The 17,280-nt window shown below is 44.7% G+C and overlaps 1 protein-coding gene across 1 annotated transcript in view; it reads left to right on the top strand.

Annotated features, from left to right (window-relative positions):
* The first annotated feature begins 5,794 nt into the window (after positions 1 to 5,794).
* Positions 5,795 to 17,280, top strand: part of IL1RAPL2 (interleukin 1 receptor accessory protein like 2) — a 516,704-nt gene continuing 505,218 nt past the window's right edge. The window contains exon 1 of the mRNA XM_066640153.1: positions 5,795 to 5,909. Within this exon, the coding sequence (XP_066496250.1) occupies positions 5,828 to 5,909 (82 nt within the window). The 5' untranslated portion in view covers positions 5,795 to 5,827. The remainder of the gene's footprint in view (positions 5,910 to 17,280) is intronic.

Below are 17,280 nucleotides of genomic sequence, written 5' to 3'. Positions count from 1 at the left end.
TGGGGAAAGGTAGAAGAGCCCTTAATGATATTCACAACCTCCACCTGTGAATTCCCTCCAGCTTTAGTCAAATCACAATTACCTCTAGTCTTTGAAAACAGTAGCTTAGAAGGCCAGGCCCCCTCTGTCCCACCTGTAATTCAAGCACTGGTCAACAGCTCCTGCTTAAAACAGTGGGAATTACTTCTGAATACACATGTATAGGATCAGTGTTTTGTATCATTTGGTTAGCACAGAGAGTACACACAATTATATGTACATGTTATAGGTGTTTGTTGAACTCAAGTTTGCTTCCATGTAATGTGTGAAATGTAATGTAATGACCCCCATGTAATGACCCCTGGGGCTGGGGGATAAGAATAGGCCCTCAGTTTGCCTGTACTTGTCGTAAGAGGCGACTAAACAGCCACCGGGTAGATGGGACTCGTCAGCCTGGGAAGGCAGCTCATCTGAAAGAAGGAAAACTCTGATCCCAAACCTCCACTGCCTTGTGCTTACATCCAGTTATGAAAAAGGCTTCAGGAGTCAACCTCGAGGCGAAATCCAGAGCCGGAGTCCCTGAGGCAGTTCGCGGCTGTACACAGTCACGCTCTGGCAACTCCTGCGACACCACTGGAACCAACCGTATTGGCTTCTGCCTTTCCATTGGACTATTTCAGCGACGTGGAGAGGGGGAATTTCCTGCATGGGTAACAGTCTATCCTCCATACCTACTTTACCCAGGCTTCACGCACTGGAGAGGACACTGTTCTAGAACCACCATTCAGAGCGCAATACCATAGTCTTCCGAGACTGAAGGATGCCAACATGAATGTGTGAAAGAACCCTGAATTCTCCTTTTCTGGAAAAGATGGTTTTAACAAGGCTACCGTGACTCTTTCCAGATAGCGAGGAACTTGCCAAAATGGTGGATAGAAATTGCTTAAAAAAAAATCTGTGTTTTGTGATTTTGATGCTTTTTGAAAAGGGGGGAAAATGAGATTAATGCACCATAGAATGAGGACCTGAATTACCTGTTTCGGCTGTAATCGCTGAAGAGAGCAAAGTGGGGAAGGTAATTTGCAAAGCTACACTTGAAAATCATCCTAGCATAACATCATCATTACAATTATCTGTCAAAAGATTTAGTTCAATTACATTTTTTTTTTTAAAAACTCTCTTGTCAGGATGGCCCTACTTGTACAGGGATTTGATACTCCGAGGAAAGGTTAAGAAAAAATCCTGCATACTAATTCCTTCATTAACTGTTATCGGACAGGCTTTGTGTCTCATAATTCCTTGGATCCCCTTTTGGTTCTCTGGCACTCTAACCCCAGGGAATCAAAAAGCATGAAGCGCTCAAGGGAATAAAGAACTCAAGAGTACGAAGCGCTGCATATTTATAGCCCATAATACGGTAAGGAAGAGAACCTTAAAAGTGTACGTGGTAATTTTGAAATAATTGAATAAGCAGGGTAATCGCTATCATGTAAAAGATTATACACGGCTCTTTACATTCTCTTTGCAAAGGAGTATGCTGGTATTGAATTTGCTAAGTAGGCAGGGATGGGGAAAGTCATAAAATTCTGATTTGAAATGTTGGGGGAAGCAGAGACTTGCCACACACATCTCCTTCCTTCTAAAAGAACTCTGTCCAAGTGATAAACTGGGTCATAATTCTGTGGGCCCAGAGAATGGCTCACAACCCAGTGATAGGGCATTGCTGAAGCTGGGTGAACTGTGAACCTGATGGGTTATGTGGGGAGAAACCATTGGAACCCTCTTCTAAGTTGCCCCAAGCTTCTGAAAGGAAAAGCAGATCATAATGAAGTTAAGTTAAAAACAGCGCAGTCCTTGGCATGTCTACTCAGAAACAAGTCCAGTGGGTCAGTGAGACTTGGGGCCCAATCCTATTATTATATTATTATTATTATTAACAGTATTTATATACCGCTTTTCAACTAAAAGTTCACAAAGCGGTTTACAGAGAAAAATCAAATAACTAAATGGCTTCAACTAAATCCTATTCAACTTTCCAGCACTGATGCAGCCATGCCAGTCACTTTCTTCTCAGCCTCACCTACCTCACAGGGTTGTTGCGAGGACATCAGGAGGGGAGCAGCTGTGTACGCCATCCTGAGCTCTTTGGAGGAAGGGTGGTATAAAAATGTGAAAAATAAAAATAAAATAAATTTAAAAATGCCAACACAACAGGGTGTGTGCCGCATCCTGTGGTGGGGGGCCAGTCACAGAGGCCTTGGGGCTGTACTGTGGCTGCATCAGTGCTGGAAAGTTGGATAGAATTGGGCCCTCAGACTGCAATCTTATAATCCTTTCCTGGAAATAAACCCCACTGAACACAGTGAGACTTACTTCTAAGTAAAGAAGCATAGCTTTGTGCTCCTGTTCTCAGGGAAGGGTGAATAAGATTGCATTCTAAGTAAGTTCTTAATTAATTAACATTTTAATTAACAGTATTTATATACCGCTTTTCAACTGAACGTTCACAAAGCGGTTTACAGAGAAAAATCAAATAACTAAATGGCTCCCTGTCCCAAAAGGGCTCACAATCTAACTGGTTCTTACTGGTGATATATGTGCTTTTATTGTAATTGTGCTTGTTTATGAGTTGCTTTGGAACATGTGTGAACAGTGGCATGTGCACTTAAGCATTTTAAAGATAAATTCATTTGCTTTGATCTAGCAGCAGAAACTAACTTTGGAAGACTTCTACATAAGTAGGCATCAGGTATGCCTGTTCAGATATGATTGTGTATCAACAACGCTGCTTATACACAACAGGGACCAAATGTGTACACCTGTAGGCTGGGCATAAATGGGTTAAAATCTGCTTCAAGATGCTCGTTTAGACTCAATGAAATGCCTGGATGTGCATTTCCCATATGAGGACATAATATTTTATGTGAATTCCCATCTGAGTACATAAGGACTTGATCCTGAGCCCTGTGTGTCAGCAGTAAGTCATGTTTGCAAGCCCTCACTGTGGGCCTAGGGCTGGACTGCTGGGTGGCGGCAGGGCGGCGGCAGAGGTGTTCTATGGCTGGGGAAGGGTGGGGAGGAGGTGTGGGAGGAGGGAGCAGGGCGAGAGGGCGTGGGGCTGGCGGAGCTCAGCTCCACTGGATCCTGAGCTCTGTGTCAGGCTGCACAGCCTGACACAGGATTCTTTGATTCTGCACCGGCTCAAGAGCCACCACAGTATTGAGTAGTCCCATTGTGAGGCTTCTTCCCTTAATTGGGGGACAGGGATGAAAAGCCCCCTTCTTGGCACTGCGACAGCTCTGTGCTCTGGGCAGCTTGGGATTGGGCTGTAAGTTGTTACAGGACAGTACATGCCTTCAGTCAAGGTTGGATTTGGACCAATGGGTGCATAATGGACTTTAGGAACTGTTTGTTTACTTGAATATTGTCTCCTACCTTTTTGTTCAAGAAGGGACAGAAACATATAAAACAGTTCAGTCTCCCTGGACATTCAACCACTGACCTATGCTGGGCTATGTCAGAATGCCAGATGCAAGGGAGGGTACCAGAATGCAGGTCTCTGGTTGTCTTGTGTGCTCCCTAGGTCATTTGGTGGACCACTGTGAAATAAAGGAAGCTGGACTAGATGGGCCTATGACCTGATCCAGCAGGGCTCTTATGTTATGACCTGTGACAGGGAATTTCAAAAGGAGCATAGGGGGTTGCAAAGGAGATTGCAGCAAGAAACTGCTGAACTAAAATTTACCAGGAAATCTGGCTTTGTTCAGTTTGGCTTGAACACAGATGAAAGTTTCTGTCTAGCTACATTGTTAAAATAATGGTCACATGTTCAGTTCTACCTGAGTAAATGTCTGCACCCAAGACGAGAAAGAGACAACACATACAAAATTATGCAGGGGATGGATAGAGGGATGTTCTTTTCTTTTACACACAACACCAAAACCAGGAGACATCCACTCAAATTGCGTGTTGGGAGAGCTAGAACAGACAAAAGTAAATATTTCTTTACCAGCATGCAATTAAATCTGTGGAACTACTTGCCACAGGATGTGGTGATGGCACCTGGCCTAGATGCCTTTCAAAGGGGATTGGACAAGTTACAAGATGTGGTGACTATACTGTACCTGGCCTCATGGTTCTAGCTTTATCTGAATGCCGGATGCAGGTCTCTTGTTGTCTTGTGAGCTCTCTGAGGTATCTCATGGCCACTGTGAGATCCAGGAAGCTGGACTAGATGAGCCTTTGCCCTGATCCTGTGGGGCTCTTCCAATGTTCTTACCCAAGTAATAATCATTGTCAACCTGCTCTAGGTCATTATTCACACATTCTACATATAGTGCATAAAAAAGGAACCCAAGTAGGGTCATTCACATGGAAATGTGTACCTGAGCACAGATGTTCTATACCTGTGTGCAGCATAGTGTGTGAGCCATGCCAAACTTAAGCCGAATCTCATGTGTTTGGCTTCACATAAGAACACCTGCTCACAATATTACTTGTCTTCCATGGCTACTTGGTTTCTTTGTTCATGTTTTAATAGGCAACTGTTGGTTAGAAGCAGCATCAAACATTTTCTTACATATTTATTTTTATTAAAAGACATGTTTTCAGTGGATAATGTTCAACCAGGGTGGTATAGTGGTTCAGGTGTCAGACTTAGAACTGGAAGATTGAGGTTCAAATCCCTGCTCAGCCGTGACAGCCTCCTGGGTGACCATGAGCCAGTCAGATTGGAGACCTTGGGCCAGTAACTCTCAGCCTTGCCTGCCTCATAGGGTTGTAAGGAGAAAGGAACCATGTATACCACCCTGAGCTCCTTGGATGAAGAGTGATATTAAAAACGTGAGAAATAAAATTTTGAGCTCATTCTTGGTGTTCCAAAGTTCAAGGTGGATTTTAATAGCCAGGATGAGATTTTTTTTAAAAATCTACTTTAAACTTGTTATGCATGATGGACATTCTATCTGTGTTGGCCTTAGTGGGCTATGGTGTTTTGTCCTCAGGCTGGGATGGCCTAGAAATATAAATAAAAGTTAGCAGCAAACTAAGGTATAAAATTCTCTAAAATAGGATGCTATCAGTGGGATCTCTCAAGCCAGAGATACTCTTTTTCATGTGCTAATATAATTTTTAAAAGTCTGGACACAAATCATTAATATATGAGCCTCCTAGAATGTTAGAGATGAAAATGACCTTCAAGGTCATCTGGTCCAATCCCCTGCTCAGTGTAGGCAACTGCAGTGATATCCCTGGCATGTGGCCATCTAACCTTTGCTTGAAAGCCTCCAATGAGTGAGAGCTCACTGTTAACCAAGGCAGAATGTTTCAGTGCCAGACAATGCTTGTAGTTTGGAAATTTTTCCTCATTTCTAGTTTAAATCTACTTCCCTGTAGTCTGGAAGTTGTCTGAAATGTCTAAGGGTGCAATCCTAACCCCTTATGCCAGCACTGACATAAGGGCAATGCAGCTCTTCGGTCAGGGAACAAACATTCCCTTACTTTGAGGAGGCCTCTGTTGAGTGACACCCAACTGCAGGATGCAGCACACATCCCTTTGGCACTGCTATGCCAGTGCTGGAAAGCACTGACATAAGGGGTTAGGATTGCGCCCTAAATTAATGTAGCATATTTATCTGACCAGTGGCAGACAATAAATGGAGACTAGTGGAGAGCAATGGTCCTCTTTTATTCATTTTGATGAAAATGAGATACAGTGTAGGTACTGAAGGTTATTCGAGCTTTTCTTCTGAGTAATGGCTAATTGTTGATGAGCACCAATGTGGACAAATATCCTGGGACTCTGACATACGTGCTGCTTTTGTCTTTCAGCTGTCAAAAGGAATCCAAGATGAAGCCACCTGTCCTCTTGGTCCTTGTGAGTTGCACCGTGTTCAGCACAAACGTGAAGCTGGTATCCAAAAGGAATTCAGGTAAGTTTCAGCAGTCTATTTTCAATCTTCTGTTTTTTTAAGCAGTTCTACCAGAAGCTGTTTGGAGTTATTGTGCCCTGATTGCTGAGGCTTGTCTGTGAAAGTGGAGGTTGTGATCCTACCATGGTCAAGCACTTCTCAAGTCCCACCGATTTTAATGGGAGCATGTAAAGCATATGCTCTTAAATCCTATGTAAATCAGGAACACTTGTAACATAAGGTGGACACCACGCTCTCTGCTTTTCATAAGGGTAAACTGAGTTAAGACATATTTTCAGCATTGTTCTATATAAATCAGCAGTACAAAGATGATGCTCAAACACACCACATGGTAATAGTAATACTGAGATTTCCATTTATGCAATAACTAACATTCACTTGACAGCTTATTCTGCTTGTTCTATAGCTTATTCTACAGTTCTGTTCTGGTCAGTGTGAATAACCCATGTTAAAAGCTTTTGTTAAGTGTTTCCTTTATGATTTTAAAAAATTATCTTCAGTTCTTTGGAAGCAGACAGGCAACAATTATTCAAGTCAAGGCAGTTTTGCAGGAGAGGTGAAGCATGCATTTTAAACTTTCATGTGCTAGACATTGCTTCTGACACAGGGATCTGTGACTCTGGGGTACAATGAATCCATATAGAGATTATATCTTTTTGGGGGGCTGTATCTAAAGAAAGATAATCATGACTACATTTCATTGGGATTTAATCTGCAGTCATAAAAACACATTCCTGGAATTAAGCCCCACTGAACATAATGGGACTTACTTTGACATGGTCATGCATAGGGTTGTGGGGTTAGTGAGTCACAACTAACACATCTCATTCATCTCAGTGATGCTTTGTCATGGCTTTCTCCATGTGTGGTCTGTTGAGATTATTTCTGGCCAAATGAAAAGCATAATTGGAACAGCTCTAGGAAGTGAACGGTACATACTGTCTGATGTAACTTAGCAAAAAATTGAATTATTGCATTTCTGTCAGCTGAATCAGTTGAAAAATTGCTTGTAAAAACTGGCCGTGTCTTGTATATACAACTTTGAAAATATGCACTTTTTGAGGTGTTGGGTGTGCTTCTTTCTCCCAATATTTAAAAGCCAGTCTTCTTCTTTCTGGAAAACATGGATGCCATGATATCTGTGACTTTTGTAATGTAGTAGTAAGAAGGTACAGAAGCAAGCAAAAAAAAAAAAAAATGGTCTTAATCATGGTTGGATATGTACTGGGCTTCTTTTAATGTGGGTTGTGTTTTATTTGGTGGTAATCAATATTGCTCAAAAGCCTTGCTTTAAATCGCAGTACAGGTATGGGGAAATGCTCTGTGAAGTATATCGTGTGATGGGGTGTGCAGTCAGGGCACCCCAGCGAGAGACTTGGTCAGGGGAAGGGGGTTAAGGCACCCTGGTCCTTCTCCCTGCCTTGGCTGGTCTGTCTTGAGTCCTGGGCAGGAGCTGTTGGCCATACAGTCTCCTGCCTTGCCTCCAGATCTGTTCTGCCTGTCATCACAGGCCTCTCACCTCTTATAGGACTGCCTCCCTTCCCTGGCCCCTCCTGGCCCCTCAACAGGCTCCCTGCTGCTGAGAGGGTTGAAGATGCCTCCCTGTTAGGGGCCCAGCTCTGGACCTTACCCGACCGTGTCTCCCTTGCCCAAAGACTTGCCTCGGAATCCTGGCTATGGGTCCTGGCCCCCTTCCTGCCGTAGGGCAATCCCACTGACTGGTCCCTCCCCTGAGTTTGGTCCCCTGGTGGTTGCTGTGCTGCCTGGTTCAGGGTGGTTCCTCCTCCGCCTCTTGGCCCCAGTGGCTCATGCTGTCTCTCGGTGACGTCATTGAGAGGTGCCACTTCTCTCAGGCTAAGGCCCGGCCTAGCAGGCGTCGCAGAGAAAGGGACCTCCTGGGCCCCCCGGGCCATCTCACCCTGTGGCTCGCTTCCCCAGGCCTCCTCTCCCGGTAAATCAGGGGTCTTCGGGTGCAGAGGGAACATAAGAACAGCCCCACTGGATCAGGCCATAGGCCCATCTAGTCCAGCTTCCTGTATCTCACAGTGGCCCACCAAATGCCCCAGGGAGCACACCAGATAACAAGAGACCTGCAAGGCTTCCTGGGAATTGTAGTTAAGAACATAAGAACAGCCCCGCTGGATCAGGCCATAGGCCCATCTAGTCCAGCTTCCTGGATCTCACAGCGGCCCACCAAATGCCCCAGGGAGCACACCTGATAACAAGAGACCTGCAAGGCTTCCTGGGAATTGTAGTTTAAGAACAGAAGAACAGCCCCACTGGATCAGGCCATAGGCCCATCTAGTCCAGCTTCCTGTATCTCACAGCGGCCCACCAAATGCCCCAGGGAGCACACCAGACAACAAGAGGTGCCCTCCCTTGCATCTGGCATTCTGACATAGCTCATTTCTAAAATCAGGAGGTGGCACATACACATCATGGCTTGTAACCCATAATGGATTTTTCTTCCAGAAACTTGTCTGATCCCCTTTTAAAGGCGTCCAGGCCAGATGCCGTCACCACATCCTGTGGCAAGGAGTTCCCACCCAACACTCAATTTTAGTGGATGTCCTGGTTCTGTTATGTGAGAGTGTAAAGAGCATATCTCTATCCACTTTATCCTTCCCATGCATAATTTTGTATGTCTCAGTCATGTACCCCCTCAGGCATCTCTTTTCTAGGCTGAAGAGGCCCAAATGCCGTAGCCTTTTCTCATAAGGAAGGTGCCCCAGCACCCAGCATTAGAAGATGAATAATCATCTTAGTTGCTCTCTTTTGCACTTTTTCCATTTCCACTATGTCCTTTTTGAGATGCGGCAACCAGAACAGGACACAATACTCCAGGTGTGGCCTTACCATCGATTTGTACAACGGCATTATAATATCAGCCGTTTTGTTCTCAATACTTTTTCTAATGATCCCAAGCATAGAATTGGCCTTCTTCACTGACGCCGCACATTGCGTCCACACTTTCATCGATCTGTCCACCACCACCCCAATCTCTCTCCTGATCTGTCACAGACAGCTCAGAACCCATCAGCCTATATCTAAAGTTTTGATTTTTTGCCCCAATGTGCATGACTTTACACTTGTAAGGCAATTTTGTCATTGTGCAAACATCATGGACGGAATCATACACTAACATAGTTGGTATAGCCCGGTGGTGGCAAACCTATGGCACGCGCGCCGGAGAGGACATGCATAACCCTCTGTGGGCACGCGCGCCATTGCCCTATCTGTCCCCGCCCGCCCCGCCTTACCACAGGAGAGTGAGGAGGAGCTTCCAACCCCTGCCAGGAGCCCTGGGAGACATCCGGGGGCCTTGCCTGACCGGGGGCAGGGGGGAACGGGGCGAGGCCAGCAAACCACTGAGGGGCGCTCCTCCACCCCGAACAGGCATGAGCCTCTAGGCTGCGCACTTGCCTTGGAAGCCTGAGGAGCCCACTCAGCCGCGAAGCCAGTAGCAGCTGGGGCAAAGGAGGGAGGGAACAGACAGCAGGGGGAAGTGGGAGGTCCAGGTGTGCTCCCAAGGCGCCCAATCCAGCCAGGCCACGGGGAGGAGGAAGGCTGAGAGGTTCTATGAGGGGACATTTCTCACATCACCTCCCCTCTGCCCAGCAACCCAATGGGAGTGCTTCCTCCTTCCCCTGTCTGGGGTAAGGCGGGTGGCTCACATGTGGTGTGTGGCAGGCACAGTGAAACTGCTGCTGCGGGCTTTGGGGCGCTAGCCTGCATGTGATGCTGGTCCTGCCTTACTAAGAAGTAAGTCTCATTAAAGTCAATGGGGCTTACTCCCAGGAAAGTGTGGATAGGATTGGACTGCCAGACCCCAATCCTATGCATGTCTACTCAGGAGTCAGTCCCATTATAGTCAGTGGGGCTTCCTCCTAGGAAAGAGTGCCTGGCATTGCAGCCTTGGAGCCTGCTCCTGTGCGTGTCTGCTCAGAAGTAAGCCCCATTAGAGTCAATGAGGCTTACTCCTAGGAAAGAATGTCTGGGATTGCAGCCTTAGAGCCCACATCTGTGGGTGGGGCTTTTAAAAAAAAATAATTTTTTTTCTTGTTTGAGAAAATGAGCAGTGGCAAGGTCTTGCAGCCACCCCCTCCCTGCCAATATTTCTTTACCCAGCATGTAATTACTCTGTGGAACTCTTTGCCACAGGAGGCAGTGATGACAACTTGCGTAGATGCCTTTAATAAGGAATTGGACAAATTTCTAGAGGAAAAGTTCATTACTGGTTACAAGTAACAGTAGGTAAAAAGTGTTAATGTATGAGTTGTTTTTTTCTAAACTAAAACCTCAATATTCAGGTTAAATGGCCGTGTTGGCACTTTGCGATAAATAAGTGGGTTTTGGGTTGCAGTTTCGGCCCTTGGTCTCTAAAAGGTTCGCCATCACTGGCATAGCCTATTACACACACAGGCTATATACTGCTTCCCAATCTTTTAAGCACTGTGAGCCACTTCATCGGCCGCACTGGCTGGGTAGTGCCCAGAATTCCATGTGGTACTGCAGCTGGCGCCAGCCTTTGACCAACCAAAAATTGCATTGTGTCTCACTGGCCACAGCTACATGTTTACACAGCTATATAAGGTTTTTCAGTTCCATTATATTCTTATGGGACCACCGCCATATATGCAGTTTGTCATTGACTGAATGTCGTTATGTGGTGCACAACTTTATAGGATGTTACTTATGATACAGAGTTTACCATTGGCATGCCCCAAAGCTCTTACCATCTTCAGATGGACTATATCTCATAACTTGGTTTGTCATAAGGCTCAATTGCTGCTGGGCTGACATAGCTGTAACTCGGTAATAAGTACATCATGGTTATAGTCATTTAAGAAAGGTTGCTCTGGATGTAGGTAGATACATCATAGGTGAATAAATGTCTCTTGTTGGGTTTGAATGTTCTAAATGTAGGGTGAGGGGGAAAAATAACTTTCTGTAGGTATCTAATGTTTCATTCATGGATGTGAGGTATGCTATTGTATCTTTGTGGCCCAGATCTGTGTGTAAAAAGATTCTAACTTGTATCCCCAAGAGGCAACATCTTGGGTCAATTGATCAGTGTAAACTTCTTAGCAACCTTTTAAGAATAAAGGTTGCTACCTGAAGCATAGCTATTGATGTTCCTTTCGATAATGTCATGTCTTAAATGGATTTTCTGTGTTCCTCAGATTTTAAGACTGCTACTTGAAGCATAACTAATGACTGTGTCCTTTTTGGAAACGGATCTTGCTTGTGGAGGATTGTCGCCTGATCACCCAGTGGCATGCATAGGAAGGTCTCGTGTGCTGTGTTGAGGCTTGTATCGGGAGAGGAAAAGACAGAGAAAGGTGTTCAAAGATGATGATTTGTGTTGTGAGCTAAGAGGCTGGAACTGGCTATTCACTGGTCCAGGAATAAGTTTTTCCAGGGCTTAGTTTATCTAACCACTCTGGTATTCAGTGCAAATATTTATAGAGTTACTGGGAAGATGGTGGGAATGTCTGATACCTGCACGATGGTCCAGCTTACGCTTTAAAGCTTAGATTTGTCAACAATGCAATTACAGGAGAAAGAAGATGGAAGGAATTAATTCCATCCCCAGGGTTGTATTTAGTGGCATTTAACCCTGACAGGGATTTGTCTGTGAATTCATTCGGACAATTACCTGGGGACTTGTGGCATCCCAGACATGTCAGTTATTTTTTAAAATTAAAAGACCTCTGTAAGATTAGAGGAAGCAAATTTTGTTTTTATTTGCCTATGTGGCATGAATAAATGCAGAGTTACAGATCCATGCATGCAAATGTATCCTTTTATATGATGAGGATAAATTAAATTGTGCATGCAGAACGTGCATCAAAGTCATGGAGGGGCTACAGATGCAATAAAAAAGAATTAGATGAGCAAATGGAGGAAGGACTGAAAGCACTACTTGTCTTTTGATCTGGTGCCTGCTCTGTGTGTCCCTACTACCCTAATCTCTATTGAACAAGTTTTTCCTTGCTGTTGTTCACAAGAAGGAATTTGGTGGCATCATTCCCCAGATATAGGCCGCTGCCTCCCCCTTCCCTCTACCTTCTGACAAAATCTCTCCTGCTAAGCAGTGAGAAGGCTCTTATAATTCTCTCTGCTTCCCTGGATCACTGATCAGGTGCAGGAGCATGATAAAATTCTCTCTGCTTCTCTGGGCAAAGCAGACGACCAACTTATCAAACGAGTACGTGCCCAGGTTGGTAAATTATCACTTGGTAAATGATAATTGGTGTTTATCCGATATCCTGTAATTCACATGTTGGCAAAAACATCTCTGTTGGGCTACGGCCATGGCGATACCAGCAGATTAAAAGAGCATTTGATTAGCTCCGGCAAATAAATGGATGACCTCACCGGAACACTTCAGGGTGCTTTGCCACTGCTTGTCTTGAGAGAAATGCACATTTTAAAAGCAGTCTTTGTTGAACCCATGGTAAACATGTGTGTTTCTTGGGTGCCTACGTGAACTATGCAAGTGGCCCAGGACAGGAGACCCCTTCTAGTACAGGGGTCTCCAAACTTTTCAGTACGAGGGCCATATCATATAGTTTATGCAATTTCTTGGGCAAAAAAAAAAAATAAATCAGTTTTTAAAATAAGTGAATGAAAATTAAATGGATGAATAAGTTTTACTTGGATCAGCATATGATTCAGACAAAAGGGAAATGTGACAATTGCAAAGCAACAATGCCGTGCTTAAAATGAAAAATGATATATAATGAGTAAAAATGACAAATGCTGACAAAAAACACAAGTTGCTGTGGGCCAGATCTGGAGCCCAGGTCATAGTTTGGAGACCCCTGCTGTAGTATCTGAAGGGGAAACAAAGCTGTCCAGGTTTTCTCCTAAGCCCTATTCACAGTCTAAGCTGAGAGCAAGCTGTACGTGCGCAGAAGGGTTATGGCCCAAATCATCTTGATTCATAGCTGCATTGTACAAGAACCGAACATTGCAACAATGCTTCCCAGATCTGAGCAAAAATCCATTTTAGTCCAGCAACTGCAGGTTTGCTCACTTGCCCCACTGAAAGTCTCCACTGCTGCTGTGGGACTCTTTAGATCTACACCTGCTGTTGAGCAGGAGTAAATCCAAGGTGGCTAACAGTGGCAGTAAGGGAGGCAGATGGGGTAAGGATATTGGTGCATGTGAGTGCTGCTGATACCTCCCCTTGTCCACCTTCCTCCACTGTGTTCCATTGTGTTCCAATCCCAATCATGATTAGATTGTGCCATGAGACTTGGTTGGTTGGCAACCCTCAGTCTCGAAAGGCTATGGTATAAGCCTGCAGCACCCGGTATTCCCAAGCGGCCTCCCATCCAAGTACTAACCAGGCCTGACCCTGCTTAGCTTCTGAGATCATGGTATAAGCCTACAGCACCCGGTATTCCCAGGCGGTCTCCCATCCAAGTACTAACCAGGCCTGACTCTGCTTAGCTTCCGAGATCATGGTATAAGCCTACAGCACCTGGTATTCCCAGGTGGTCTCCTATCCAAGTACTAACCAGGCCTGACCTTGCTTAGCTTCCAAGATCAGATGAGATCAGGCATGTGATTTGCCTAATTCTTTCCTTGTGGCAGCAAATTCTGTATATTATGGGTCATGTGAAGAAAGCCTTCCTTTCGCCTCTCCTGAATGTGTGGATAATGAATTTTGTTGGACAACCAAGAGTTCTCGTGCAGTAATTCATTCTATAAAGCTACTTCCTATAACCTGGTATGGAACCTTTTGTCCCAAGTGTAATTTTTACAGGATCATAAAAAAGAAAACAGTTAAAGTCTGTAAAACTGTTCAAAAGTTTGGTACAGAAAATCAGAGCCATCTGCGCTGTGATTTCATTCAATGGGAGCTGCATGTTCTGGATAGAATATTCTGTGCCAATGAGAGGTATGTATCCTGGCTAGCACAGGACCAATAGTTTGCCTTGCCTGCTGTTTCTTCTTCTGAAGCATTTCCTGGTAGCAATCTACCCTATATGCCACCTTCAACAAGAAGGATGAGTCCTTCTGCAGTTCCCAAGGATGAATAGCATTCTGGCTCATCCTTCTGAACCATTGATTGATTTGTTTTACTATGTAAACCGCTTTGTGAACTACTGTTTGTTGAAAAGTGCTATATAAATACAGGTTGCATGAGGGTTCTATTCCCAGAACTCACTTGGATGGCAAAAAATGCACTAAAGCAAATCAATTTAAAAAACAAAGTCCCTTTGCTCTGGTGATTTAAAAACAGCCTTATTGACTTTTTGAAATGCCCACGGAAGCAATCAGTCTCTTTCTAGTGCTTAGGCTTCACTAGCAGGCAGCAATCCCTCCCTTCACCAGGTGTAGCAGTAAGGGGGAAAGAATGGAGGAGGTGATAATCATTGCCATTTAGCCTTCTTTCACCTGCTCAGGGGAAAGGGATTAGTGAAACCTAGAGAGAGAATGATTGATGGATTGTCAGCTGGCTGCCCTCTCTTGCATTATTAAAGAACTGTTTTCCTTTAATTTAAAGGGCACTTCTCATCAGTGTTGAGATAGAAAAATCTGTGGATTCCCCCCCTGTGAAAAATCCATGGATAATTAGGTTATACCTGTAATCACTTGCCTGACTGTCTCTTTACAACAGTAAAAAGCAGTTTTTTAAACTGATTTTCAAGGGATGCATTTTTCCCCATCTCCAGGGATCAGCACATTCCTTTTCATTTGCAGGGGCCATTCGTGTTGAGTCAAATCCGTGTATAGAAAATCAGTGTATAACAAGGTTGGACCTGTATTTAATAATAATAATAATGAAAGGGAGGGCATTGGTGTCCTGTAAATGGGTGTTTTTTAGGTTAACATTTCAAGAAATATCTTGTCTGCAAAGACCACTGTTCATCTGTGCCTTAATGCTTTCAATGTGCCTGTCTACCTGGCGGGTAAATTCAGAGTATTTTCAGAATGACGAAGATTCAGCGGATCGGATTGCTAACTATGATCACTCTGAAAAGTGCAGTGCAGGTTTATCTAGGACAGAGGAAATTGGCCTTTCACATCCTAGTCCTTTTAAAAATCTTTCCTATGAATGTTGCATGATTTCTTTTTCTTCTCCAGCTGTAATTTTTTTTAGAGCTAGTCTGGGATTTAAAAAGTGAGAGGCAGGAAGCCCTTCCTTTAAGGCTGCGGTATTCAAACTCGCAGGGAGTTTGAAAGCTGCAGTAAGTTCTTGTGGGAGCAGGGGAAGGCAGTGGCATGATCCCCAAGATCTTGCTGCAGGGGCTTGGGGGCGCAGGGGGGCTGCAGGGCCTTGGATGCACTTACCAGAGCCTCCTGCAGCCTCCTGGGGGTGTAGGGAGCCCTCCAGTGCTTCAAAAGTGAAAGCGGAGCGATTTCGCTCCACTTCCGGTTTAGCAGAAGTGGAGTCTGATCGCTCCACTTTCACTTGTGAAGCTTCGGGGATCCCTGTGGACAGCCACACAGGGCTCCCCACACCCCTGGGAGGCTGCAGGAGGCATTGTAAGTGTACCCAAGCCCCTGCAGCCCTCTTGAGCAGTGCGATCCTGGGGATTGTGTCCCTGCCTCCTGGTTGCCCCTGCCTCTTAAGGGGAAACAGGCTGGGGCGTCGCAATGTTCCAGTCTGAAAAGCCCTGCTTTAAGGTAATAAGATGCATTTGGTTCTCCCTTGGGACTGATACAAATTCTTAAAAGCCATTCTGGTTACTCAGAGAAATAATTAAAATTTTTTTATAGGGATTTAACTGTGACATCCTGGTCTGAAGTCAGTAATGAAAAAACAGTTTGAGCTCTTGCGAATTTCTGATGAAAAGTGGACCTAGACCTCTATTTTTCTGTAGAAAGCAAACATGCTTTCTCATTCGCTCCTCCCACTGTGAACACAGTTCTGCCTTGGTTGGGTTTGGAGCCTCTAGGTACACCTGTACTATAAATAAAAAAAAAGTCTAATTCTATGAAATCTTGACTAAGGTCTGTAAACCCTTTCAAAGGTTTGACAAATGTCACTTGCCCTATTTAGGCTGCAGCTGAGTTGTCAGCTGCAACTGAACTGGTGACCTTTGGATCTCAAAACATGAGGCTTTTCTATTTGAGCCATAAGGTCAAGCTGTTGTACTTTTAAACGCTAGCAGACCCTTGGATCTTTTGTGCAGCATAGTGAAATTAAAGGGCTCTTAAATCAGTCTTCACAATGCAGCCCCCAGTCTTTAAAATGCAGCCAACACAGTTTTCGGAACTGGTGGTGTATAGGACCACTGGCATCGTACCAGTGTTGTTAAGAACTAAAAATATTGGGACTGTTCCTGCATAACACAGTTGCCAATAGCACAGCCACGGGCAGGAGGTCTGGTCTAGAGGGTAGAGCCTCCATTTGCCTGAAGATAACATCCACAAGGTCGCCAGTTCGAGGCCACCGGCGCCGTGCGACCTTGAAGCAGCTGACAAGCTGAAGCTGAGCTATTCCATCTGCTCTGAGCGTGGGAGGATGGAGGCCAGGATGGAGGCCAAATCAGAACGAAACATCTGAATTGTTGTAGCTCTTGAAAGATAGAGCCTTCTTTCAATTGTAAAAATCCCTACGGGGATTTAAATAAGCCTGCCTATGTAAACCGCCTTGAATAAAGACCAAGAAAGGCAGTATATAATAATAATAATAATAATTAATAATACAGGTATTTATATACCGCCTTTCTAGGTCCTCAGATTTCTCCTCAGACTTTTATTCAAAGCGGTTTACATAGGCAGGCTAATTTAAATCCCCATGGGGATTTTTACAATTGAAAGAAGGCTCTATTTTTCAAGAGCTACAACAATTCAGATGTTTCGTTCTGATCTGGACTCCATCCTGGCCTCCATCCTCCCATGCTCAGAGCAGATGGAATAGCTCTGCTTGGCTTGTCAGCTGCTTCAAGGTCTCACCATTCACGGTGCCGGTGGCCTCGAACTGGCGACCTTCGGATGTTATCTTCAGGCAAACGGAGGCTCAACCCTCTAGACCAGACATCCTGCCCATATAAATAAATAAATACCTGTATTGTTGTTGTTGTTGGTTGGGGGACTTACTAGGTGTCCCTAGGAAATCTCAGTTCTGCTCCTGCTATGTAGTATAGTGACAATACCACCAGCCTGTAAAAGGTTAAAATCATGATGGCTGAGAGACTGCATGTGGAGTGTTTTGAACACTTGGACATTTATGCAGGTTTTCGCCAATCATGCATTGTACACAGGGTGACATTGCAGCTTCCAACATCATTTTTGTATCTGCGACACATGAAGTTGAAGATGGGAGTCAAACAAAGGTCAATGAGGCAGGGTATGGCAAATGAGGACCATTTTTGTAAAGCCTTGGTCTGGCTCGGGCAGCTTGTGC

The sequence above is a fragment of the Tiliqua scincoides genome, chromosome 12, assembly GCF_035046505.1.
Source record: "Tiliqua scincoides isolate rTilSci1 chromosome 12, rTilSci1.hap2, whole genome shotgun sequence".
In the NCBI taxonomy this organism is placed as follows: Eukaryota; Metazoa; Chordata; class Lepidosauria; order Squamata; family Scincidae; genus Tiliqua; species Tiliqua scincoides.
The sequence above is the reverse complement of the archived record's forward strand: the minus strand, read 5'-3'. Positions and strand labels throughout refer to the sequence as shown.